Source organism: Schistocerca piceifrons, chromosome 6 (assembly GCF_021461385.2).
Source record: "Schistocerca piceifrons isolate TAMUIC-IGC-003096 chromosome 6, iqSchPice1.1, whole genome shotgun sequence".
Lineage (NCBI taxonomy): Eukaryota > Metazoa > Arthropoda > Insecta > Orthoptera > Acrididae > Schistocerca > Schistocerca piceifrons.
Genome location: NC_060143.1, coordinates 146,901,666 through 146,928,925, shown reverse-complemented (window position 1 = coordinate 146,928,925; position 27,260 = coordinate 146,901,666). Strand labels below are relative to the sequence as shown.

Here is a 27,260-nt window from a genome sequence, read left to right as displayed (position 1 = left end):
TTCATAGAGGTGCTGTTGACTGGGGGCTTTTTTTAATAATTTAAGTGGTTCAATGGTAATACTGAATCTAATTTTAGAGTGGGTATCTCTTATTGTTTACTCATTATAACGAGGATCTAGTGACATGAACATAAATCATTTTATTATTATTGCTTTAATATTTATTCTTTCAGTAGGACTTTTGAGTATTAGTCCAAATTTGATTAGAATTTTGTTAGGCTGACATGGTTTGTGATTAGTTTCTTTTTGTTTAGTCATTTGCCATCAGAATGTAAAGTCTTACAATGTAGGTGTACAAACAGCTATATCTAACTGTACTGGTGATGTTTCTATTTTAATTTTTATTTCTTGAATACTAAATTTTGGAGGTTGAAATTACATTCATTGTTATGATTTTATTTCTAATTCTTTTGAGATGAAGCTTATTTCAACATTAATTGTTTTGGCAGCTATAACTATGACAGCTTAAACTCCATTTTCTTCTTGACTTCCTACTTCTGCCCCGGTATTCTTCTACTGCTGGTGTTTACTTGTGATTATTTTTAGACCTGTATTTGAGACATATAATTGTGATTGCTTTTTATTATTATTTGGTCATATAACAATTTTTGTGGCTGATTTGGTGATAGTTTTGAATTTAATTTAAGATTACTGCTTTTCAAGTGTAAGGCGATTTGGTTTAATAATAAGATTTTTCACTACAGGTTATCCAAATCTTAATTTTTTTTTTCATTTAAATTGGCTTATGCTTTAAAAAAGGCTTTATTATTTATTTGTATGGATTCTGCAATTACTAACCTAATTTAAAGGATTATCAAGATAATAATGAGCGTATAGCATTGGTGGCCGGGAGACCTCTCGCAGGGCAGTTCAGCCGCCGCTCCACAAGTTCTTTAACGCCACTACGGCGACTTGCGAGTGAATGAGGATGAAATGATGATGAAAGACACACAACACCCAGTCATCTCGAGGCAGAGAAAATCCCTGACCCAGCTGGGAATCGAACCCGGGACCCCATGCGCGGGAAGCGAGAACGCTACCGCAAGACCACGAGCTGCAGACATTATCAAAATATTCAATTAACAGGGACAATTGTTAATTTCTTGCCTTTAACTTCTGCTTCAATGTTTCCAATTTGTGATATATAGTATACCTTTAATATGTGGTTTTTACTCCAAAGGTACAATTCTTGAGTAAATTTCCTTAAGATAAGTTAAGTGTTTAATAATTTTTTATTTAGTTTTTCTCCCGATTTTACAGCTTCTAATTTTTTCATTTATTTTGTAATTCAATATCTGATGATACTATTTATAAGTTTTATTCCAGTTTTTCTTGTGATAATAGGGGTTATTCCAGAGTGCACATGTTGTGAGGCAGCTACTGAAATTGAGCGTGCTGTGTTCAGCTGCATGTTGTGCAACTGGATGGTCAACTTTGTTCTTGGCAACAGTTTGATGCTGGCCATTCAGCCTAGTGAAAAGTTGGATGGTAGTTATACCAATATGAAAAGCTGTGGAATGTTTGCAGCTGAGGTGGTATATGGCATGGCTGCTTTCACAGGTGGTCCAGCCTCAGACCAGATAGAATTAGCCTGCGACAGGACTGGGATAGAAACTGCTGGGTGGTTAGATTTGGCAGGTCTTGTACTTGGGTCTTCCACAGGGAAATGCTCCCTTTGGCAAGGGGTTGGCATTGGAAGTGGCACAGGGACGGACTAGGATGTTGTGAAGGTTGAATGGGTGATGGAACACCACTTTAGGAAGGGTAAGAAAGACCTTGGATAGGATGTCCCCCATTTCAGGGCATGGTGAGAGATAGTGTGCTTCAGCATACTAGGCACGGGAGTCCTCATCATAACAGAATTTCGTCCACACATGGCTAGGCAGTATAGCAGGGATTTTTTGGTGCAGAAGGGATGGATGTTGTTGAAATGCAGGTACTGTTGATGGTTAGTGGGTTTAATGTGGGCAGAGATGTGGATAGAGCCATCAGAAAGGTAAAGGTCAACGTTCCGGGAGGTGGCACATTTGGTTGAGGAGGACCAGGTGAAACGGATGGGGGAGAAGTAGTTGTGGCTGTGAAGGAATGAGGATAGGATGTCTTGACCCTTAGCCCATATCATGCAGATATTAATGAATCTGAATAGAGGTTGGGAGTTTTGTGAGGTTGGGAAGGATTTCTATAGGCAGCACATGAACATGATGTATACGTAGACAAGAAAAAACAAAAAATTCCTGGATTTCCTGGCTAAAAATACACTTTTTCCCAGGTGAGAACGCTTTTTCCATATTAAGTGACAGTTTACTTTCCCTTGGGGGAAAGATCTTTCCTGTACAGCAATATGTACACTTTATATTTTCATATTACAAAAGTATATATTTGAATTCCACCAAACACAGCACATTAGTTTCCAAACCATTCAAATTGAGATTGCGATGCACTTTATTAAGCCAATCATAGCTTCTGTCATGTGATCTCCCCAGCCAATAATAGTATATATTCAGAGCATAGGACACGTGATGTAGCCAGCCAGAAGCAACATCACTATTCATTAGCACAAATACAAAAAGTTAATGGTAGCTACAAGAAAAGCTAAGCTTTCACATATAATATTGGTCTTCTTTGTGTGTGTTAGATTTTAATATACGTAACACAAATGAGCCAATAAAATTTAAAATAATGACATAAATGTCTGGTTTCTGGGATTGAAATTCTTCTACTTTAAACAAGACTCAAATGCTCTGTGATTTAAGAAATTCAAAGCACAGTCACATATGTAATGTAATTAATCTTGCGTAAAATGAAAATTTATTTCGAATCTAACACTTTTCAACCACCATTTGCAATATTTTTCCATGACCTGTTAGAATTCATTTCAGCAGTTGTCAGACAGTGCCAGAAAATGACATTACTGAGGATGCACAGCTACAACGACATCGGAATGCCATATGTTCGTATCTACATTGCATAAAGTCATCACATTAAGTCATAAACGAAACAGGACATCAGAGGATATGCCAAGAGCATCAGAATTTCATAAAACACACTAAAATGCATAATTTGGCTGAAAGTTCACATTCATATGTTCTGACTCACAAAGAAGTACGCTTCAACCTGATTTTAAGTTTTTAAGTGTGGTTTTAGGGCTGCAAATTTTCTTGGAATACCAGTGCTGTATTAGCTCATGTTTGGTTCTTTATTATGGCATAATGCCATACATGCCAGAAGATAAAAACAGACACTTGTAATTAAGCAAACAGATGATACTAGCCAATAGTGTGGGATAAACACATACATTGACTGTCTCTGTGGAAAAGATTAATAAAAGCCAAATTTCTTTAGCAAATCTACAAAAACGACTTCATTGTTCTGCAAGGCAATTAATGCTTGACTGCCAAAAACCTGGAAATAAAATCAAATCAGAAAACCAAAACAAATTTTAGCCTTCCATAATTATGTGAATGTCTTAATTAACTTGCTAGCTCCGGGCCGCAGAAATCCATTTCATTTTCATTTGACGTGAAAGCAGTAAATGCAGAGGAGACAGCAAAATCACTAAACCTAAACACAGGTCACACAGAGACTAACCCCCTCACTACAGCTCAGATTGCTCTGCTCATGCACGAATCTGGCAGCTTGGGCATGCCAGAAAAAACTTTCTGGGTAACATTTGGCTGCTTGTTGCTACTGCCGATACAGCTAGCAGCTGCAATTAAAGTAGCCATAAGAATAGGGAACAGATACTGTTCATACGTGACTCAACTGCACATGCGCATGAACCCACTGGCAACTGTTAAAATGAACCTAATGTAAACCGTTGTGACGTCATGCTCACTAGAAGCAGTTTGTTGTATTGCATAGTCTTCGTACTAAAGCCTTTGACACATTTTGCTGTTAACAGATGCTTGTGTGTGCACTGTGTTTTGCTGTTGAAAATTGCGCATTTCCTTTGCAACTTAAGTTTTATTTTCATCCCCCCCCCCCCCTCCCCCCTGTTCACATTTTATTGCTGCAGTATCATTCTGCAGTAGAGGGCTAAAGTAAAATTCTTTGTCAAGAGTATCAGTTCTTACCAGTCAAAATTACAAAAATTTAATTAAAAATTAAAACAATGAAAAATTCCTGGAGCACTAGAAAGTTCTCGGGTTTTTCCTGGCTTTCTCCCAGATGAAAAAATACCCGGGTTTCTCCCAGATTTCTCGGTTGTCCCGGGGCACATACACCAAGATAAACAGACTGGCATAGGAGTGTGCCATGTGGGTGCCCATGGCTGTGCCACAGATTTGTTTGTATTCTTTTCCTTCAAAGGAAAAGTAGTTGTTGAGTTAGGAGATATGTGTAAGGTTGTTTGTTTGTTTTGTTTTAGGGTGCAAAAACAACTAGAATTATATGCACCAACGTCAGGACTGTGGAACATGAAGACAAAGAGAAGACTTAAAAACAAGTACACGTTAATCCCAATTGATGGAAGACAAGACAGCTAAAAACAGGGATAGGGAGAAAGGTCTGGAAAATACGCCATAGAGGAAGGGAGTTCATGAACTAAAAATTAAATAGCATTCCCCATATTGCTATGACAGATAAAAAAGTAAAATGCTGTCGACAGCCTGCGCATTGTTCACTAAAACAGCCAAAACTCAGAAGGAAAACACAAACAAGAACGTAAGTGGTTAAAAAAAGGGCATTCTATCAGGAACTGGTGGCTCATCAAAGGTTGATAGCAATGAGTACAAAGTGGTGGGGGCACCACTTAACAAATGGCAATGGCCAGAATCTACATCTACATCCATACTCCGCAAGCCACCTGACGGTGTGTGGCGGAGGGTACCTTGAGTACCTCTATCGGTTCTCCCTTCTATTCCAGTCCCGTATTGTTCGTGGAAAGGAGGATTGTCAGTATGCTTCTGTGTGGGCTCTAATCTCTCTGATTTTATCATCATGGTCTCTTTGCGAGATATACGTAGGAGGGAGCAATATACTGCTTGACTCCTTGATGAAGGTATGTTCTCGAAACTTCAACAAAAGCCCGTGCCGAGCTACTGAGCGTCTCTCCTGCAGACTCTTCCACTGGAGTTTATCTATCATTTCCGTAACGCTTTCGCGATTACTAAATGATCCTGTAACGAAGCGAGCTGCTCTCCATTGGATCTTCTCTATCTCTTCTATCAACCCTATCTGGTATGGATCCCACACTGCTCAGCAGTATTCAAGCAGTGGGCAAACAAATGTACTGTAACCTACTTCCTTTGTTTTCGGATTGCATTTCCTTAGGATTTTTCCAATCAATCTCAGTCTGGCAACTGCTTTACCAACGATCAACTTTATATGATAATTCCATTTTAAATCAGTCCTAATACGTACTCCCAGATAATTTATGGAATTAACTGCCTCCAGTTGCTGACCTGCTATATTGTAGCTAAATGATAAGGGATCTATCTTTCTATGTATTCGCAGCACATTACACTTGTCTACATTGAGATTCAATTGCCATTCCCTGCACCATGCGTCAATTCGCTGCAGATCCTCCTGCATTTCAGTACAATTTTCCAATGTTACAACCTCTCGATATACCACAGCATCATCCGCAAAAAGCCTCAGTGAACTTCCGATGTCATCCACAAGGTCATTTATGTATATTGTGAATAGCAACAGTCATACGACATTCCCCTGCGGCACACCTGAAATCACTCTTACTTCGGAAGACTTCTCTCCATTGAGAATGACATGCTGCGTTCTGTTATCTAGGAACTCTTCAATCCAATCACACAATTGGTCTGATAGTCCATATGCTCTTACTTTGTTCATTAAACGACTGTGGGGAACTGTATCGAATGCCTTGCGGAAGTCAAGAAACACGGCATCTACCTGTGAACCCGTGTCTATGGCCCCTCTGAGTCTCGTGGACGAATAGCGCGAGCTGGGTTTCACACGATCGTCTTTTTCGAAACCCATGCTGATTCCTACAGAGTAGATTTCTAGTCTCCAGAAAAGTCATTATACTCGAACATAATACGTGTTCCAAAATTCTACAACTGATCGACGTTAGAGATATAGGTCTATAGTTCTGCACATCTGTTCAACGTCCCTTCTTGAAAACGGGGACGACCTGTGCCCTTTTCCAATCCTTTGGAACACTATGCTCATCTAGAGACCTATGGTATACCACTGCAAGAAGGGGGGCAAGTTCCTTCATGTACTCTGTGTAAAATCGAACTGGTATCCTATCAGGTCCAGTGGCCTTTCCTCATTTGAGCGATTTTAATTGTTTCTCTATCCCTCTGTTGTCTATTTCGATATCTACCATTTTGTCATCTGTGCGACAATCTAGAGAAGGAACTACAGTGCAGTCTTCCTCTGTGAAACAGCTTTGGAAAAAGACATTTAGTATTTCGGCCTTTAGTCTATCATCCTCTGTTTCAGTATCATTTTGGTCACAGAGTGTCTGGACATTTTGTTTTGATCCACATACTGCTTTGACATAAGACCAAAATTTCTTAGGTTTTTCTGCCAAGTCAGTACATAGAACTTTACTTTCGAATTCATTGAACGCCTTTCGCATAACCCTCCTCGCACTACATTTCGCTTTGCGTAATTTTTGTTTGTCTGCAAGGCTTTGGCTATGTTTATGTTTGCTGTGAAGTTCCCTTTGCTTCCACAATTAATCTAAGTGTGAGATAAGTCATTGGAAGTCTGGCATGATGGTACATTAATAACCAGTGCAACTGCCAGAATATTAAATGCAAGTATACAAATGTGCATGCTTTGTGTTGTACAGGTACTGGATGTCAGTTTGTGGGATGGAGTTCCATGCCTGTTGCACTTGGTCAGTCAATAGAGGGACGACTAATGCTGTTTGTGAATGACACTGGAGATGTTGTCGGATCGAGTCCCCTGCGTGCTCAATTGGAGACAGATCTGGTGATCGAGCAAGCCACGGCAACATGTCGACACTCTCGAGCATGTTGTGCTACAACTGTGGTATACAGGTGAGCATTATCCTGCTGGTGCACACAACCTGGTATGCTGGTCATGAATGGCAGCACAAGTTGAATCACCAGATTGACATACAGATTTGCAGTCAGGGTATGTGGGACACCACTAATAGAGTTCCTGCTGTCACACAAAATCGCACCCCAGACCACAGCTCCAGGCCTATGTCCAGTGTGTCTAGCACACATACAGGTTGGTTGCAGGCCCTCGATTGGCCTCACCCTAACCAACACATGGCCATCACTGGCACTGAGGCATAACCACTATGCATCAGAAAACACAACAGACCTCCACCCTGCCTCCAATGAGATCTGCAAATGGCAGTGGTTTGGGGTCGGTGGAAATGCATGCTATAGGGCATCTGGCTTGCAGCTGTTCTTGATGTAACTGATTTGCAACAGTTCGTTGTTGCATTCTGGTGCCAACTGCTGCTAAAATTGCTGCTGCAGATGCAGTATGATGCGCCAAAACCATATGCCAAACACGATGGTCTTCGCTCTTGGTAGTGCCATGTGCCATGTGGCCATCTGCAGCCCTGTCTTCCTACAACCATACAAGGGGGGGGGGGGGGGGGGGGATCCAAAAATAACAGGAATTTCTATCTAGAAAGCATATACTTTATTGTTTTCAAATACAACGTTAATCTCCTTCGAAGTACTCTCCATTAGCATTAATACACTTGTCTAAATGTTCATTCCAGTGTTTGAAGCACCTTTTAAATTTGTCCTCTTTGATGCCTGCTAGCACTTTTATGACATTGTGATTTACGTCTTCCACATCCGCAAAACGCTTCCCTCTCAAGTCTCTATTCATCCTCGGGAATAGGAAGAAGTCAGAGGGTGCTAAATCCGGCAAATATTTGGTGCGTGGGTCAAGGTTGTCGTCTTAGTTGAAGCCAAAAACTGGCGAACGCTGAGAGCCGTGTGTGCGGGAGCATTGTCGTGATGCAGGAACCACACGCCAGAATTCCACAAAGCCGGACGTTTTTGCGACAAACTTCTGCGAAGCCGTTTCATAACCTCCAAATAGAATTGTTGGTTTACGGTCTGGTTTTCAGGGTCAAATTCAGAGTGTACAATCCCTTTATTGTCAAAAAAACAGATCAACATCATTTTCACATTCGATTTCACTTGTTGAGCTTTTATTGGTCAAGGTGAGCCAGGTGACTTCCACTGTGATGACTGACGTTTACTTTCCGGATTGTACCCATAGCATCATGACTCATCACCTGTAATGATTGTTGAAAAAATGTGGATCATCTTTGAACGTGTCCTTCATTTCAAGACAGGCTTGAACGCGACAATCCCTTTGATCTCCGGTAAGAAGCATCGGCACGAATTTTGCTGCCACTCTTCGCATCCCCAAATTGATGGTCAAGATGTGCTGAACTGAGCTCCAGGACAACCCGGACAAGTTCTCGAGTTGATCTTCACTGATGAGATCACGGATTTTGTCGATGTTGTCTTCACTTCGAGCAGCTGAAGGTCGACCAGAACGGGGCTGATCTTCAACCACTATTTCTCCCTTTTTAAACCGAGAAAACCATTCGTACACTGGCATTTTACGAAGAGCATGGTCTTTGTAGGCTGTCTGAATCATCGCAACAGTTTCTGCTGCATTCTTGCCGAGCAAGAAACTTTACTGCCACACGTTGTTTGTAAGAACTAGCAATTTCCTCGTGTCACATCTGCACTGTACACACACTCGAAGAACTGCCAAAGAAACCACACTTCTCACTGTTGGGTGACGCCGTGTGGCAGAATGACTCAACAGAGCTCCTACTACAACCCTCTGTCAGCACAACCTGCTACTACAAGTACATGATGTGCAGCATTATGATTCCAGTTACTTTTGGGTCCCCCCTCGTACATTCTCGTGACCACTGCCGCCAGCAATCAGGTACAGTGGCTACATTCCTGCCAAGTCTTTCTGCAGTATCACAGAAGGAACATCCAGCTTCTTGTAGCCCTATTACCTAACCTTGTTCAAACTTAGTGAAGTGGTGACAATGGCGTCTTTGTCGCACTGAAGGCATGCTTGACTATCAACAACTCACCATGCCCAATCTCAAAGGTAAATAATGCTCACTATTACAGTGTTTATTTAAAGCAAATCTGATTTGCTTCCCGATTTGCACTACTAGCATCTCTCCTCCATGGCCAGCATGAAATTTGAATAGACATTATGTTTTAGATGCAGAAACACACCTACTAGTTTTCGTTTATGTTGCACAATTACTTGATGGTGTAGTTATTTTTTTTCCATCAGTGTGCCATGACCTTCCCTGCCTTATTTCTTCGTTTGTTGTCTTTGGTGTCGACATACTGCGTTGCTACACAGGCTGAAAAATGGGTTGTGGAAGTGCAAACTGACTACTGTAAATGATGTAGCTGACAGTTGCACATGTGCATTTCATAGTACTTTGCTTTCACTGTTCACAACCCCCCAATAACACACAGTTATATGGCCAGTGCACTACTGCTTAACTTTCGATAAGCCTCATTAATAGGTTGCAGGTGAATATCCACATACTGCTACAATAGTTTACTTACTATTGAACATCTATGAGCACTAAAAGCCTAACCACACGGTTCACAATCTTTCAAATAAATTCATCAGACACTGTCATTGCTTAAACACACGACCTATTGGTGTAACACTTATTTCGCTGTTAAGTTGATGCGTTGTTGTCGTTCTAACCAACACAGGTTCCTCATCTGAAACTCGGAAGTGGACTGACTGCCTCGGGACCAAAAATTGGGCCCTTTTATAGCCTCAGAATAATAGGTACTGAAACTTCACATTGTTCGATGTATATTATTAAATTAACTGAATACACCGAAAAATTGGTTCTCTTTAACAGTTTCTTCTACTACAAGAGTTAGGCCAAACTATTTGTTTAAATGATGAAATTACCATATATATCGTTACAATACTTTGGACATAGCTGTTAATTATTTTGTAATTAATTAAGGGCTGGTTTTGCTAATATGTTTTCTGATACAGCCAAATAAATACTTTAAGAATACTATTAGTTCGTCTTCCAAATGTTTATAATTAGTATAGAATTTATATTTGTTTATACATCAACAATGGAATTTAAGCTATGGAACAATTACTGGTTTCACACTATAATGAAAGTATTAACTAGAAATAGTCGAAATAAATCAGAAAATCAATTACATACATAAAGCTAAGCACAAAATTAGATCTGGTGTCAAATTCTTTAAAACTGAGGGCCAACCTTTCTCTTATGTGAAATGCAGATTGTACTCACGTATGTTAATGGTAATTATTTAAAAGTGAAAAAATGAATTTTAAGGAGGCAGATGGCTAAACAAGAGGGGAAGTAAAAATATCCCAGCTTGCTTCGTCACAAGTGTGTATTGCTTATTAATGCTTTCCACATCTTTCATTTCCTGTTTTTAACCACTTTAGCTCCAGAGAAGTAATTGTTGACAGCAATGACCTTTTTATATTGTTTCTTTTTGGCTCCATTTTCTGTTTTCATGGTTTGTGTCACCAGATATTTATGTTCATTCTTTGTGGAGCTGTGTTCCCTTCTGTTGTTGCGGTTACGGTGTAACTTTTGATTGCAATATAAAGAAAGGAGCAATAAGTTATTTTTACTCCAATATATTGTATTTAGCTCTGTAATTTTCTGCCATACACGATTAAAGACATCAGTAATCCTTGATGATTAAAGTCTACAATTCTCCAGTGTTTTATCTGACTCTACCTGCCATACTGCCTCATCTCATTTCAATGAGAAGATTATTTTATTTGACTTATATTTACACAGATTACATTATAAAATTCATCACATTCCAACACAAACAAATTACATACTACCCCACAGTCAGCCTTACACAAAAATGTTCAGTTTCTAAAATAAAAGAACAGTATTACTTACATATGGCACTCTAAATAAGCCAGTTGTATGTAAAAAAACTTAACATATGCAAAATTCATTTGAAATTAAGGGATTCTAGCCCAATTTCTATGTCAAACAAATTATGTACAAATAACTTGCTATAAATGTCAGTTTCATTGATGTGTTAACTGTTGTGCAAGAACACCTGTTTTACAGTTTGTGTCAATCTTCAATAGCATGAATTTGTTCACACTACTTACACTGATACTATCAAAAAAATAAAATAATCGCCAAAAACCTTACCAATAGCAACAATAATATGACAAAGACGATTGAAATTCATGTACAGCAAGTCACAAGATGGTTACAGACAAACAAGCAACCTGCGGGGATACTTGTATCAGTTAGTACACAGGAAGATTGTACCTGAAGGACTGATGTCTAACATGAGAAATCCAACTTTTGGGATTGTTTCCATATCATACCTTAACTTGTGCAATAATAAAAAACTGATGTGTTTTCAACCAGTCAATAATTCTTAGTTTACCTTCATTTCCATAAATTCATCTTCATTAAGGTCACATAACAGAGTAAAAATAATACAATTATTAATACTGTGTGTTCACTTGAATTCGTAACACTGCAATTGTTGTGAATAATAGGTTTAACTGGATTTTATAGTATTCAACTCTAAAGGTAGAACATACCCTGATCACTGCAGTCATCAACCAGAACTACCTCAAACAGTGTGTCTGATGATGAACGGTTCAGGACAGAATGAACAGTTCGAAATAGTGTCGCGGGATGTTCATTGTAGAAGCAAATCACTACACTGGCAGTCAGATCTTTTGTGTCAAATGTTTCTCTTGCACACCTGTAAAATAATCACAAATAGTGTAATGCAGAAAATCTGACAGAAATTTTGTTTGGCAGTGTTTTGGTAATTCTCTCTCAAAGAAATATTAAGAGAACTGAAATAATGTAATAAAACACAATCAAATAGTGAAAATTAAGCAACACCTATAATGAGCATTAATCATTTAGAGAAATGACTTGCACTTGATAACATATACAACATTTTTCTGTGAGGAGGAATATACGTTAATGTATCAATAACAAAATCATTTTCTTTCTATGGATGACAATGTATTGTTTTCTCTTTGGCAGAGGAGATCTTACAATAGCAATTTTGAAAGTATGCCTGAGAAGTAACAATAAAGAGACAAAAATAAAGTGCAGCCAACATGTAGACAAGAAAATAGTGCAAATTAATAATAATGTTGTTGTTGTTGTCTTCAGTCCTGAGACTGGTTTGATGCAGCTCTCCATGCTACTCTATCCTGTGCGAGCTTCTTCATCTCCCAGTACCTACTGCAGCCTACATCCTTCTGAATCTGCTTAGTGTATTCATCTCTTGGTCTCCCTCTACGATTTTTACCCTCCACGCTGCCCTCCAATATTAAATTGGTGATCCCTCGATGTCTCAGTACATGTCCTACCAACCGATCCCTTCTTCTAGTCAAGTTGTGCCACAAACTCCTCTTCTCCCCTAATATAATAATGTCATAGAACCAGTTAATAAATTTTGGTAGTCAAGGCAATGCACAATGACTGAATGACTACCAGAAGAAATAAACAGAGTAGCAAACATTATTTTGCGTGTTTTTAGTAAATTAAATATAGTTTTCAGAATGAAGCTTCCAATATATCTGAGAGGGAAACTTTACTAGGGAGGCCTGTGTGACATTTAACCATGTCAATAAATTTTTGATGGAGCAAGGAAGATCTTTGCCTGATTTCAAGACCTAACCACCTCTTGACCATTTTCACCGAGCAGGCATGGAAAATATACAATGTAAATTTGATCAATGGTATGAAAAAAAGATAGCTCATTGTAGAGAGGAAGTGATGAAGCTACGAGCATGGAGGTTGTTACTCACTGTACTTAAAAGGCACAAAATGCTTGGAGAGTACTGAGCCACAGGTAGCAATTTGTGTGTGTGTGTGTGTGTGTGTGTGTGTGTGTGTGTGTGTGTGTGTGTGTGTGTGTGTGGCGACGACAATACGACACGAGGTGACAAGGATAATTCAATGCAGATCGAAGATAATCAACTTGGCCGAAGACTTTGCTTGCTTCTCTTGTGTTTTAGCTTGCCGGGGTGCTCTTTCTATTTGCTCCATTGTTGCTGTGTTCTTGCATGTACTCCAGGAGGGGAGCCACAGAACTAATCAAATTTCTCTTTTCAGAAGCTTTGCTTGCTTTTTTGCTTTAACATATTTGTGTAAACCATGGCTACCCTCCCCCTTCACACCCAGCCCTCACACCTCAGTCGCAGAGGCCAATATGAGGAATCTGACACAAGTTTTTCAGTTCCAAGCACGTTGTCAAGGTCATCATATTCAAGGTACTTTCAAGGCATAATACTTCCTTTTGATCATTAGGTCCCCAGTGTTCAGATTAATACAAAAACTATTCTCAACTGCATCTCCCAACGAACTTAGTTATGACCAAGTAGTCGCTGCATTAACTCAATATTATGACCAGCAAGTCAAAGTAGCTGCAGCCAGATATAAGTTTTTTTCACTTGTAGAAAAAATCCTGAACAGGCATGACTAGGAAGTGTAAATTTAAGTGTAGTTTTTGGCCACTTTTACAGTGATCTCATGGCAAGTGATGCTATAATATTCAATGTCCCCGATAGTAGAATATGGGAGCAGATCTTAAAGTATTCTGATCCTTCCCTTCCTCAAGTAATGAAAATCTTAGAGCAATATGATTCAGGTGCCATAGCAGCCAATAAGTTTGACCAGGCCCCGATTTGTTGGGTCGAGTCACCCCTTGTTTGTGACTGTCCCACGTGGCCACAAAATTGGGCATGTACACAGCTGCACGGACAGCCATGTAGACAAGTAAACAGGCCTGTGAATTTAGTGAAGTCTTACCCTACATGTTTTGCGTGCCATAAAAGACAGGATTGCCCATCACATCACGCAACATGTTAAATCTGTGGAAAAAACGGCCATGTCCAAGCAGTTTGTCTGCAACGGCACAAAAACGCCAATTTTGCTTGCTCCCAGAAAAAACAGGCTCATGCATATGCAGTGAACACTGTGTTTTCAAAACCTACAACAGGTTCTGAAAGAAGTAATATTAAGGTTGTGCCCTCCTCCTCGCCCCAATGCTGTACAATGACGTCCTAACAAACTGTTTGTTTCATTACGAATTGCTGGCTGTCATGTGAACTTTCAGTTAAACACAGGTGCCTCAGTAACTTTGTTTAATCGTGCCAAGTACGAACAGTTAGGCTCACCATGCCTTTCTAAATCTAGCGAGCACCTCACTACTTACAACAGACAGGAAATTCCAGTGCTCGGACAGTGTAGTTTGCCTGCCACTTACAAATCTCACAATAGGACAGTGAATTTTACTGTGTTGGAATCAAGAGACAGTGAGAGCATATTCAGCTTAGATGCCTTTGATTTGTTTGGAGTTAACATCCAAGACAATGTACTTTCAGTATTGGCTTTTGCACCAAAACACAGTGTCACTAGCTTGCTTAAAGAATTTCCTTAACTATTTTCAGAAAGAATGGGAAAAGCTAATAAGTTTGTAGCACACTTTACATTGAAAGGCAATGCACAGCCTAAGTTTTTCCGGGCTTGCCCCGCTCCAATTGCTTTAAGAGTCAAAGTAGCCAGTGAACAGAAAGATAATGGTGTAATTGCTCCCATTCAAGCTAGTCAACGAGCAAGTCCTCTCATTTTGTTGCCTAAGCCTTCTGGTCGCATTTGCATTTGTGTTAACTTCAAGTCGACAGTCAATCCACAGATAGTAGTTATCCATTATCTCACCCTGAGGAACTCATGGACAGGCTTGATGTAGGACATTACTTTTCTAAGATAGATTTTCATGATGCCTACTTGCAAATTCCATTGGATGAAGAATCACAGAAAATGTTTGTTGTAAATGTGCACTTAGAACTGTTCAAATATTTGCTTGGTGCACAAGACAGACGCATTGCTTTTGCCTCAAAGTTGTTAACTCAAACTCAGTGCAATTATTCACAAACTGAAAAAGATGCTCTCACTATTGTGTATGGTGTGACAAAGTTCCATCACTATATGTATGGTCATAAGTTCTATTTAGTGACAGATTACAATCCTTTGTAGTCCTTGTTTCATCAATCAAAGCCGGTTCCTAGACACAATGCTCAAAAATTGCTTTTGGAGTATCAGTATGAAATTGTGTACAGACCTACATCAAATCATAGCAATGCAGGCACCCTATTTCGCCTTCCGACTGGCCCAGACTCTCAAATTTTGATGCATCTGCTGCATCTTGTTGCCAAATCGATGCACAGGACTCTGAATTGCTGGAATTTTTTCGCTTGCACTATGGAAAAATCTCACAGGCCACAGAAGCAGACCCAGATCTCAAGATTTTGTTGCATTTCATTCACACATCTTGGTCTCGCTCACTGAACAGTATCTAGAATTCAGTTGTGTGCCAATACTTTGGACGCCGGCATAATCTTTCCATTCAAAAGGGTGTGATTCTCGTTCAAACTGACAATGGACAATCTCATGTGCTTATTCCCAAAGTGTTGCACAAGGATGTGTTGCAATTGCTCCACCAAGGACATTGGGGAATTGTTCGCAATGAACAGTTAGTGCGACGGCAATGTACTTGGCAGTGACGCCATAGTGCCGCATATGCATGGAAAACCAATCCGGTCTGCCACAGGCATTCACAGCTTGGCCGGTGTGCACATTGACTTTGCAGGACCATTTTGGAATGATCGATGGCTCACAGTGGTAGACTCTTCTAGCAAGTTCCCACTTGCGGTGCCTATGGCTTCGAACACATCGCGTAGCACCATTCACGTGTTGTCCTCCATATTTTGTGTAAAAGGTTTGCCAGAAGCAATTGTGTCGGACAACAGACCACAATTCACTTCATGTGATATTGAACAGTTTTTGTGAACAAAATGGCATTCGTCATCTAACAAGTGCTTCGCTCCACCCCCAGTGCAACAGAGAAACAGGACGCTTCTTACACACTTTTAAACAACAGATGGCCAATCTTTGCACTAGCCACACATGGGAACAGGCGCTGTAATTCTTTCTCACCTCCTATCACTCACACCCATGCGTCTGACCATTACTGGTGGAACTCCTGCATGGCCATCGCCACTGGACGCTATTACACCCTCCACAGTATCCAGCACTGCCAAAGGTCTGCAAGTATCACTTTGCAGGGTTTATGCCAACCATGGGCACTGGGAAAGAAGCATGATTCAGGAATTCATCGGCTCTTTTATATACTTGACTGCAGGCTCAATGGTTTGCAGCACCACCACCAGAACCAAACTCTTTTGTGTCATTTGCCCTGTGATTCTGCTACTTTTCTTTCCCCAAATTCACTGCCTCACAGGACTGCGCAGCCTTCGCTGTCACCCGCTGATGCCACCAGGGCACCCCACGAGGAGCGGATGGACGATGTGCCCTGTGCCCTCACCCCCGCTCGCTGACCCAATGGACCTGGACCCGCCATTACAGTTGCCGTCATCGCGCCAGGACACGCCGTCAGGCCTGGACGCGTGCCCTGGCAGCAGTTTTCCGTAGGACGTTCTTGTTACCTTGCAAGCAAGATAGTGGGGTACAGTCAGGCTTATGCCATCCTCCAAAGTCATGGCTCCTGGCTCATCTCTATGCCCAGTGTCCTGCCTTCCTCCTTGTCAACGTTTGCATCTTCCCCACACGATAACTGTGCGGCATTTCAGGAGGGGGTGACCTGTCGCCGGCACACCACTCAGCAAAGATGTAGCAAGAAGATCAATAGTAAGCGCTGGATTAAGTGCGCCTATTAGGAGAGAGGCCAAAGACACTCGCAAGCAACGCGCCACTGCCAACATCCTCTCAACCACAAGTATTTCGATTACTGTCGCTGACTGGGAGTGTCGGTCAGACAGTCAGTCAGTCAGTCACAGGCATTAGCACAGTCACTCAGTCACTAGCACATTCACTGATGCACCAACTTGCACTCCACTTTGGCGTCTGTCATTCATCAGACAGAGGGACTTGTACTTCACCAACAGTGAGCCTAATGTGGACTAATATTGAACAGCTCGTACCACAACACATGGACACTGTTAAAGTTAAGTACCAACTATCTGTTTAAGTAAATAGAGAATTGTGTTAATACATGTGCACAGTTGTGTTGCAAAGAGGATACCAGCCACCAACAACATCCTCTCCCTTGATTCCTATGGTACAAGACTCTACAGTGGTGGCGAGAATACAACAATATGAAAGGCTGATAAAATATATGCAAGAATTGAGAGGATATCACAAAAATACAATGTCAGGCGAGTATTACAGATTCCGCCAATCCTTGGCCCTCACCAACATAGTCCTGTAAAACCATATCAACCAAGCCCAAACCTCCTTGCAGTACCTTCTTTCCATCTGCAAAATTCTTCTGCTATGCAATCCCAAATTCCTGGAACACACAACACACATTGAAACTCTTGCCCAGTGGGAACTAGAGCAACATGCACAACGCCACCTCAAAAAGGTCTCTACCCTGCTCACTTCTGCCTTGGAGTACCACTGTCCACCATCTCTACAACAACCTTAAAACCTCCCCTGTGTCCCCTCATAGATGACAAACCCTGTCTCGCAGACCTACTACACTTATTCACACCCCAAAACTCCTTCCCACCATCGCACAGAACCCAGAACCTAAACAGACCCATAACACAGTCATGAATCTTTTCTCAAGAAGCCTTAGCCCCTCAGAAATATCAGTCCATTTCAAAGGCCTCACCTTTTGCCCCCACTCCCAAATTCAATCATGCAGGACTTGTGAAAGATCTTTTCTCCTTCTCAGTGGGAACACTTTTACACCACCAATCCTACCAATCAGACACAACCAAAGACCAACGTTGAACTCTGTCTAACTCACTTCACTCCTCCATCCAACCATGATCCACCCCTACTGCCCCCAAATCATCCCCATGTTAACTTCCCAGAATTTCTTAACCTCGAACCTTGCCTCACCATCATTCCCCAAATCCCTCAACATGCAAACTAACCTTACATCCACTGAAAGAACCGCAGTCCACCATCTAAAAACTGATCCCGACCTTATAATCCTACCCACAGACAAAGGCTCCACTACTATTGTTTGAACTGCAAGGATCACTTGGCAGAAGGACTCCACCAGTTGACAGATACTTCCACCTACAAATATTGCCATGGTGACCCCATTCCAGAAATCCAGCAGGATCTCCGGTCATTCCTCAAATCCTTAGGCCCATCCCAGAACCTCTCGCCAGCGTCCATATCTCTGATATCTCTGCTCACCCCTACCACTCCCCCCCCCCCCCCTTCCACCTTCTTTGTGCTTCCTGAAGTTCATAAACCAAACCATCTAGGACACCCAATTGTGATCAGTTACTGTGCCCCACTGAGATAATCTCTCCTCTCGTAGGCCAACACCTCCAACCCATTACCTGGAACCTACCCTCCTATATAAAAGACACCAACCATTTCCTCCACTGGCTCTCCACAGTTCCTGTCCCTTAACCACATGGTGCCCTGCTCATCACTATTAATGTCACCTCCCTTTACACTAACATACCCAATGCCCATGGCCTTACCGCTATTGAACACTACCTTTACAATGCCTGATGGGTTCCAAATCAACAACCTCCTTCCTAGTCACCGTGACCAACTATATCCTCACCCACAATTATTTCTCCTTTGAAGGCATTACCTATGGCATGGCTATGTGTAGAGGTCTGCGCGGATAAGATAAGTGCAATCCGCATCCGCACCGCATCTGCAAGGTCCTAATCCACAACCGCATCCGCAGCAATTAATCCGCATCCGCAAGTTCCTTATCCGCATCTATTTAAGTTTTGATGAGTAATTAATAGTAATAAATGATTAATGGAAAATCTCATATAAGATGTGAAACAAATACTAACAAAGAGATAGAGCGGCTGGCCAGTACTTACCTCAGCTCAGTACAGCCGATAGATACACACAAAACAGAACTGAAAATTTACATTCCTAGCTTTTGGAACTTTGTTCCTTCATCAGGGAGGAGAGAGGGGAAAAAAAGGGAAGAAGGGAAAGTGGATTCAGTTACTCACAACCCAGGTTATGAAGCAACAGGGAAAGGTAAACAGGGAGGGTAGCAAGGATGGAGGCATGGTTGTCAGAGGGAAGCCAAAGATATTCTACTGTAAGTACTGTGCCAGCTTCAAACCAAAGAGGATGCATACAGAAGTAAAGAGGTATATAGTATAAAGATAAACACAACTATGTAGGATGAAAAGATGCGTGAATGGCTAAAGAGGAAAGGGAAAGAGGAGAAGACTGAAGAGTGAATGGGAGTGAGGTTGTTTAACGTAGGTTCAGTCCAGGGGGATGGCGGGATGAAAGGATGTGTTGGAGTGCAAGTTCCCATCTCCGCAGTTCAGAGGGACTGGTGTTGGGTGGGAGAAGCCAAATGGCACATACGGTGTAGCAGGTTCCTAGGTCCCTAGAATTATGCTGGAGGGCATGCTCCGCTACTGGGTATTGCGCATCTCCTAGGCGGACAGTTCGTCTGTGTCCGTTCTGGCTGAGCTACGTCGGTTGTAGCCAGGGGCTGAGGACAACAGACATCCGCTCTACCCGGGCCCTGCAAGATTCCAAGAATGTCAACAGACTTGAAATTTTCAACTAACATTGCAACATACGTACTGGGCAGATGCCTTGCTCATTATCCGCAGATGACCCCCGGATATCCGCACCGGTCGCGATTTTATCCGCCAAGTAACAAATACCGCGGATATCCGCACCCGCGCAGACCTCTAGCTATGGGCATCCGCATCACACCATCCTATGCCAACCTATTCATCGGCCATCTAGAGGAATTCTGACTAAACACCCAGAATCCTAAACCCCTCCCCTGGTTCAGATTCACTGATGACATCTTTGCAATCTGGATCATGGAGGACATCCTATCCACAATCCTCTAAAACCTCAACAACTTCTCCCCCACTTGCTTCACCTGGTCCTACTCAACCCAACAAGTCACTTTCCTAGATGTTGACCTCCACCTCAAAAGTGGCTACATCAGTACCTCCATCCATATCAGCCCCACTAACCACCAGCAATACCTCCAATTCGACAGCTGCCACCAAGAAGTCCCTTCCACACAGCATAGCCACCTGTGGTCATCGCATCTGCAGTGACGAGCAGTTTCTCTTGAATTATACCGTGTGTCTCACTGAAGCCTTCACAGAACGTAATTATCCTCCCAACCTTGTACAAAAACAAATCTCCTGTGCCTTATCTTTCCAGTCTCCCACCACCTCCCAAAGTCCCACGTCTGGCCACAGAGGGGCATTCCCATCATAGCTCAGAACCACCCAGCACTGGAGCAACTGAATTACATTCTCTGTCAGGGTTTCAACTACCTTTTGTCGTGCGTTGAAATGAGAAATGTCCTGCCCACTATTCTTCCCACCCCTCTCACAGCGGTATTCCACAGTTCACTGAACCTACACAATATATTTGTCCATCCCTACACAACCCCTGCTCCAAACCCCTTACCTCATAGCTCATACCCCTGTAACAGACCTACGTGCAAGACCTATCTCATACAACCTCCCACCACCACCTACTCCAGGCCGGTCACAAACATCACCTATCCCATCAAAGGCAGGGCTGCCTGTGAAACCAGTCATGTGATCTACAAGCTAAGCTGCAACCACTGTGCTGCATTCTGTGTAGGTATGACAACCAACAAGCTGCCTGTCCGCATGAATGGCTACCACCAAACTCTGGCCAAGAAACAAGTGGACCACTCTGTTGCTGAGCACGCTGCCAAATAAGACATCCTTCCCACCAAAACCAGGTTTTCTGAACTGCGTAGATGGGAACTTTCCCTGCAATATATCCTACGTTCCCGTAACCCTCCTGGCCTCAACCTTCATTAGTAGCTGTCCTCACCCATTCAGCCCCTTCCCTAGCCCCATTCCAGCACTACACAGCCGTCATTCCCCCCCCCCCCCCCTTCTTGCCTTCCCTCCGTCTAACCTGCAGCACTTCACCATCTGCCACAGTTACCCTACTATACCTCCCCCTCCATGTGCCAACTTCCTTCTTATCCCCACCCAGTCATCACTCCTATCAAGCACTGGTACTGCTGCTTGCATTGTGGCCCCAGTTGCCTGAGACTGCAGTCATGTGTGGGTGCGTGTGCAGATGTGTGTGTGTGTGTGTGTGTGTGTGTGTGTGTGTGTGTGTGTGTGTCTCGTCAATTTTTGACAAAAGCCTTACTGGCCAAAAGCTTTATTTGTGTCAGCTTTTTGTTGTGCCTATCTGCGACTCAGCATCTCCACTATATGGTGAGAGGCAACTTTCTTTTCCATAATATTGTTACATTCCATCCTGGATTTTCCATTGTTTGATATTGTAAAATTATAATACAAGAATCAGAGGAAATTCATCTATGGAAGATGTTCCATAATAAAGATAGCAGTGTCTAGATAAAAGAGCCCAGGAACCAGTTCCATGTTTGCTCAAGTGTGCCAAGTATCAGGCAAGTTATGAGTGCTGTAAGAATGGTACTGGTTTGAAACAGTCACTTAATGCATTAATAGGATGGATGAACAGCTTGTTTTATCACAGTACCTCATTTATGTCTAAAAATATCAAGTCATATCATGTGCAGTAAAGTAAGTATGAAACGGAAGAAGTTATGGTTAGACACATCCTTAACTGTAAGTGTACAAAAGATATGTACAAGTAGATTTAGGTCACAGGAGGAACTTGAATATTGGAAATTTACGGTACTTTATTACACATTTAATTGTGGAGTCTTTGATAATTTACAATTATACTTCAAAATCTAACACTACGAAACATAAATGGGGCTGTTTACTTACAGAGGATGCCTAGTATCTGGGATTTTCCGAAGTGGGCCAATTCTTTCACTAACAAGTGTGTTGAAGGCATGCTTCCTGTAACCCTCATCCCTGGCTTGTCTTTCTGCAACTGACCGTACCATGCCCAACTGGTCCAACACTGAGAATATTAAGAAGAGCATATAAATCAGCATCAACTAAAAAAGTTAGAAATAAATGATACATGCCATTTTAAAAAGCTACATTAGGTATCTAAATGACATACAAAAATGAAGTAAACTTGGACTTCTTCTTTGTGAATAAATGATAGCCTTCATCTGATGAGTTTTTAGCAGGTAAAATTATCTTTAACTGAGATTCCTTGAATATTCCAGTATTAGAGTATTTTTCTCCATCTGTAATTTCATAGCTATGTCAAATTTTCAATTTTTTTTTTATGTCTTTCTTTTTGCCGTTCAAAATACCACATAATGTGGAAAGAATCTTTCTTAAGTATGTGGCAGTAAATATTGTGAGACAGTGTCCTTTGTTAATGTTATCTATGCAGTATTAAAGTGTGAATATGAAGATGTGACATTTGCATCAAGAAAGGTGTCATTGGATTCAGAAAATGGATGGAAATTTCTGTATTGGTTTTTCAATTGGCTCCTGCAGAACTGACTCAAAGTACTGTTGTCCCAAGAAATCCCTATACTATTCAGGAAAGAGGCTCATGTGCTGTTTGCTCTGTACTTATTATAGTGTAAAATGACAACCAATTTAAAAAAAAGCACCCTAAGCCTATTGTGACAATTCAGTATACAGTACACATGTGAATCATTGGTCCCTACTTGCTTCAAAATAAAACCAATCTGCTTCAATAAACTTGCAAAGAAAGACAGATGTAATGCCCAACACCATAGATAAGCAACACTTGAAAATAAGCCATAGCGATAACTAAGGCAGCGGACTATTAGCAAACTGTGATAGTATGAATCATGTACTGAAAATTCTGGTCACCTTCGTATCAAAATGAACCATATTACGAAACTGTCTGAAGGAACTCTGCTTTTTGGCTGTTTTCTGAATTCTTACTCATAAGCTACCAGCATCACTGCTTATAGTAACAGCACACCAAAACTACACTGGCTGACAAATAGATCTTTTTTCTGTTGTTGTTGTTGATCAGGAAGCACAACAAATTGGGTATTAGCACCCACACAAAAAATATGTAGAAATCTCAATTGAGAAATAACACAGCCAGTCAGTTGCAAATAACTGTTTAATACATTTACCTAGGTTTCGACACCTCTGTGGTGTCACCGCCAGACACCACACTTGCTAGGTGGTAGCCTTTAAATCGGCCGCGGTCCGTTAGTATACGTCGGATCCGCGTGTCGCCACTATCAGTGATTGCAGACCGAGCGCCGCCACACGGCAGGTCTAGAGAGACTTCCTAGCAATCGCCCCAGTTGTACAACCGACTTTGCCAGCGATGGGTCACTGACAAAATACGCTCTCATTTGCCGAGACAATAGTTTAACATAGCCTTCAGCTACGTCATTTGCTACGACCCAGCAAGGCGCCATTATCAGTTACCATTGATATTGTGAATCATGTACCGGCAAGACTGACGTTCTTCATTAACAGATTAAAGTTAAGTATTCCACCAGCTACGTCCGTTTTTCTAAATTCTAATTTCCTTGTCCTGTTCCAGACCTCATGCCAGCCTGCGTGAGCTAAAACTCGTGCCTTTCGGCCTCCTCTAGTAACACGGTGTTGGCTCTCCTGCCAACCAAAACATTGGCGACGAGGCACAACCGCGTTCTTATCGATATTGTCCTGATTTCTTTGTGTAATGGCTTCGCCACAATCTCCAGATGTACTGTCCGAATTTTATCGCTTACAGAATCAGCAGACGGAGGCCTTACTGGATGCCCTTGGACAGCTTGTCCAGGGTCAACGGGTGATGCAAAACGATGCAGCAGCTGCCGCTCCACCGCTAACGCAGCCACAACACGCTGTTGCACCAACTTTTCGACCTTTTGATGCTGCACTGGAAAGCTGGACGGAGTGGTCACGCCAATTTGGATTCCATCTTGCCGCCTACAGAATACAAGGTAATGAGTGGCAGCCTTTTTTGTTATCATCGGTTGGCGTCCAAATGTACCGTGTGATAGTCAAATTATTTCCCTGACACGACGTAGCAACTCTGTCCTACGAAGAAATTTTGTCTGCATTAGATGCATATTTCAAAGAATCAGTCAATGTAGTTGCGAAAAGGTATACCTTCTTTCGTACAAAACGTACGGCAGGTCAGACTAATCGGGAGTGGGTTGCTACCTTGCAAGGCCTTACTAGGGATTGTGCTTTTGAGTGTCAATGTGGACTCCCTTATTCAGATACTATGGTACATGATGCAATTGCACAGAACGTTTCTGATGTTCGTATACGGGAACAGATTTTGAAACTAGTCAATCCCTCCCTTCAACAAATGATGGACATATTGGATCGGCAGGACACACTTGACTTTGCTCAGGAATCATTTGAAACTTCACCTGCCATGTGTCAGGTTAACCGGCCCGCTGGGCGAGCTGCACAGAGCAGTAAACAGCCCTCGCGCCCGGCCGCGCCGCTGCCGCCAGGCTCTCAGCCACGTGTGCCGCGCAGGCAAGCAAATGCAGTGCTAAAATCATGCCCGTAGTGTGCTACTAGACATTCGCATGAGAATTGCCCGTCACGCCAGGCTATTTGCTCTTTCTGTAATAAAAAAAGACATGTTCAGAGTGTTTGCCAAAAAAAGCTCAGATCAGAAACTTACAACCATTCCAGGCCCTTTGCTTCGCGCCGAATTCGAACCAAGGATACTCAGGCTCGTGAAACTTCGCCCATGGAAATTCATGAAGTTCATTCCACTCTGCTCAGTGCCACTCTCTCTAACAGTGACTGTGTTTGTCCCACAAATATTGAGCGTCGACATCGCCGGAAATCCCGTCAAGTCGCAAGTGATTATGTGCCAGTGTCAGTTCACGTTGCACGGGACAGTCACTCTTGTCGTCTGCAGGACAATAAACTTTTTGTAGACTTGGACATTAACGGCAAAGTGATACCATTCCAGCTCGATACCGGAGCTGCAGTTTCACTGACCAATCAAGACACGTACAAACAACTGGGCACACTTCCGTTGCGTGCCGCAAATGTTAAGTTAACTAGTTATTCAGGTCCAGATATCCCTGTATTAGGACAGTGCAGCCTTCTTGCAACTTACAAAGGACAAACAAAACTTGTGTCATTTTACGTCATTCGTTCTTCTTCTGCAGTGAACTTGTTTGGTTTCGATTTATTTCAGTTGTTTAACTTGTCTATAGTAAATCAGGTCCTATCAGTGAACCAGACTGTGCCTTCAGACAGTGTTTCTCGTCTATGTGAAGAATTTGCAGACATCTTTGCACCGGGCCTTGGTTGCGCTAAGAACTATAAAGCACATTTGGAACTGACAGTAAACGCGCAACTGAAATTTTTCAGAGCGCGCAATGTTCCCCACGCATTGCGTGATGAGGTCGCAAAAACATTAGACGATTTGGAATCACAAGGTGTAATTGAACGTGTGCAGGCTTCTCTCTGGGCATCACCCTTAGTAATTTTGCCAAAACCTTCCGGAAAATTGAGACTTTGTGTGGACTTCAAGGCAACAGTGAATCTGCAACTAGTGATTGCAACTTTTCCTTTACCCCGCCCGGAAGATCTTTTTGACAAACTGTGCCCGGGTAAATATTTTTCGATGTTGAACCTAGCAGATGCATACCTGCAAATACTGGTAGACGAAGAATCCCAGCGCGTTTTGGTGGTTAACACGCATCTTGATTTGTAGCGATTCAGACGACTGCCATTCGGGTGTGCATCCGCCCCTGCATTGTTTCAGCAATATCTCCAAACTGTTTGTGCGTCGGTCCCTAGTGCAGCAAACTATCTGGACGATATTGTGATCTCCAGAAAGATGGATGAAGAACATTTAGCCAATCTCAGAACATTATTTCAGGTCTTGCGACAAAGTGGTCTTCGCTTGCGGAAGGACAAATGTGTGTTTTTTGCTCGTGACTTGCCCTACCTGGGACATATACTCAATGCCCAAGGCATACATCCCAATCCTGAGCACCTCCATGCCATACAAGACTTGCCTTCGCCGCAGAATTTGAAGCAGCTACATAGTGTGCCTCTTCCATTTCAGCTTCGCTTCATCACTTACGCCGTAAAGGTGTTCCGTTCGTCTGGACGACAGAATGCGAACGCGCCTTTCGCCAGTTGAAATCGGTGTTGCTTTCCAATACTTGCCTTACGCCATTCGATCCCCAGAAGCCCCTTTTGTTGATGGTGGATGCATCGGATTTCGGGATCGGTGCGGTGCTTGCGCACAAAGATGGATCGCACGATCGCCCTATTGCCTTTGCGTCCAAATTGCTCTCGTCTGCGCAAAGAAATTATTCACAGATCGAGAAAGAAGCATTGGCTCTCCTATTTGGTGTTACAAAGTTTCATGATTTCTTGTATTGTCGTCACTTTACCATCATCACAGACCACAAACCTTTGACATCGCTTTTTCATCCGAACAAGCCTGTACCTCCACGTACAGCGCAGAAATTCATTCGCTGGTCTATTTTCCTCTCGCAGTACCGCTACGATATCTTGTATCAGTCCACTGCTAAGCACAGAAACGCCGATGCGTTGTCCCGTTTGCCTGTTGCTGAGGATAGAGCATTTGATTCCTCCGAACTTGCTTGCATGTTCATTGATTCGGAAACCGAGGATGTGGTCGAATCGTTTCCGATTGATTTTCGTCGTGTAGCTACAGCCACAGATGCCGACCCTGTCCTTGCTACCGTTCTGCGTTTTGTTGCTACGCAATGGCCCTTGTCAAAGTCACGGATCGGGGATCCGTTGGTTCGCCGATTTTTTGCTCACCAGGAGAGATTTTTTGTTCGACGTGGTGTTTTGCTGTTGCGTTCTGATAATGATCAGTCCAGGGGCATGGTCCCACGTTCGTTACAGTCCTCTGTCTTACAGCTTCTCCACCAAGGACATTGGGGTCTAGTGAGAACGAAACAACTTGCTCGTCAGCACTGCACTTGGTTCGGAATCGATGCCGCAATTACGAATATGTGCTCTTCTTGCACGGTGTGTGCTCAACAACAATCAGCCCCACTGCGGAAATTCTTTGCATGGCCTAAAGCCACTTCCCCTTGGCAACGCTTACACATCAATTTTGCTGGTCCATTCTGGAATGCTCGACGGTTGCCTGTTGCTGAGGATAGAGCATTTGATTCCTCCGAACTTGCTTGCATGTTCATTGATTCGGAAACCGAGGATGTGGTCGAATCGTTTCCGATTGATTTTCGTCGTGTAGCTACAGCCACAGATGCCGACCCTGTCCTTGCTACCGTTCTGCGTTTTGTTGCTACGCAATGGCCCTTGTCAAAGTCACGGATCGGGGA

General features: G+C 42.4%; 1 protein-coding gene across 1 annotated transcript in view; it reads right to left on the bottom strand.

Annotated features, from left to right (window-relative positions):
* Nucleotides 1–27,260, bottom strand: part of LOC124802557 (polypeptide N-acetylgalactosaminyltransferase 35A) — a 173,962-nt gene that overhangs the window by 95,338 nt on the left and 51,364 nt on the right. The window contains exons 3-4 of the mRNA XM_047263423.1: nt 21,814–21,952; nt 11,572–11,738 (exon numbers count right to left, since the gene is read on the bottom strand). Coding sequence (XP_047119379.1) covers nt 11,572–11,738; nt 21,814–21,952 — 306 coding nt within the window. The remainder of the gene's footprint in view (nt 1–11,571; nt 11,739–21,813; nt 21,953–27,260) is intronic.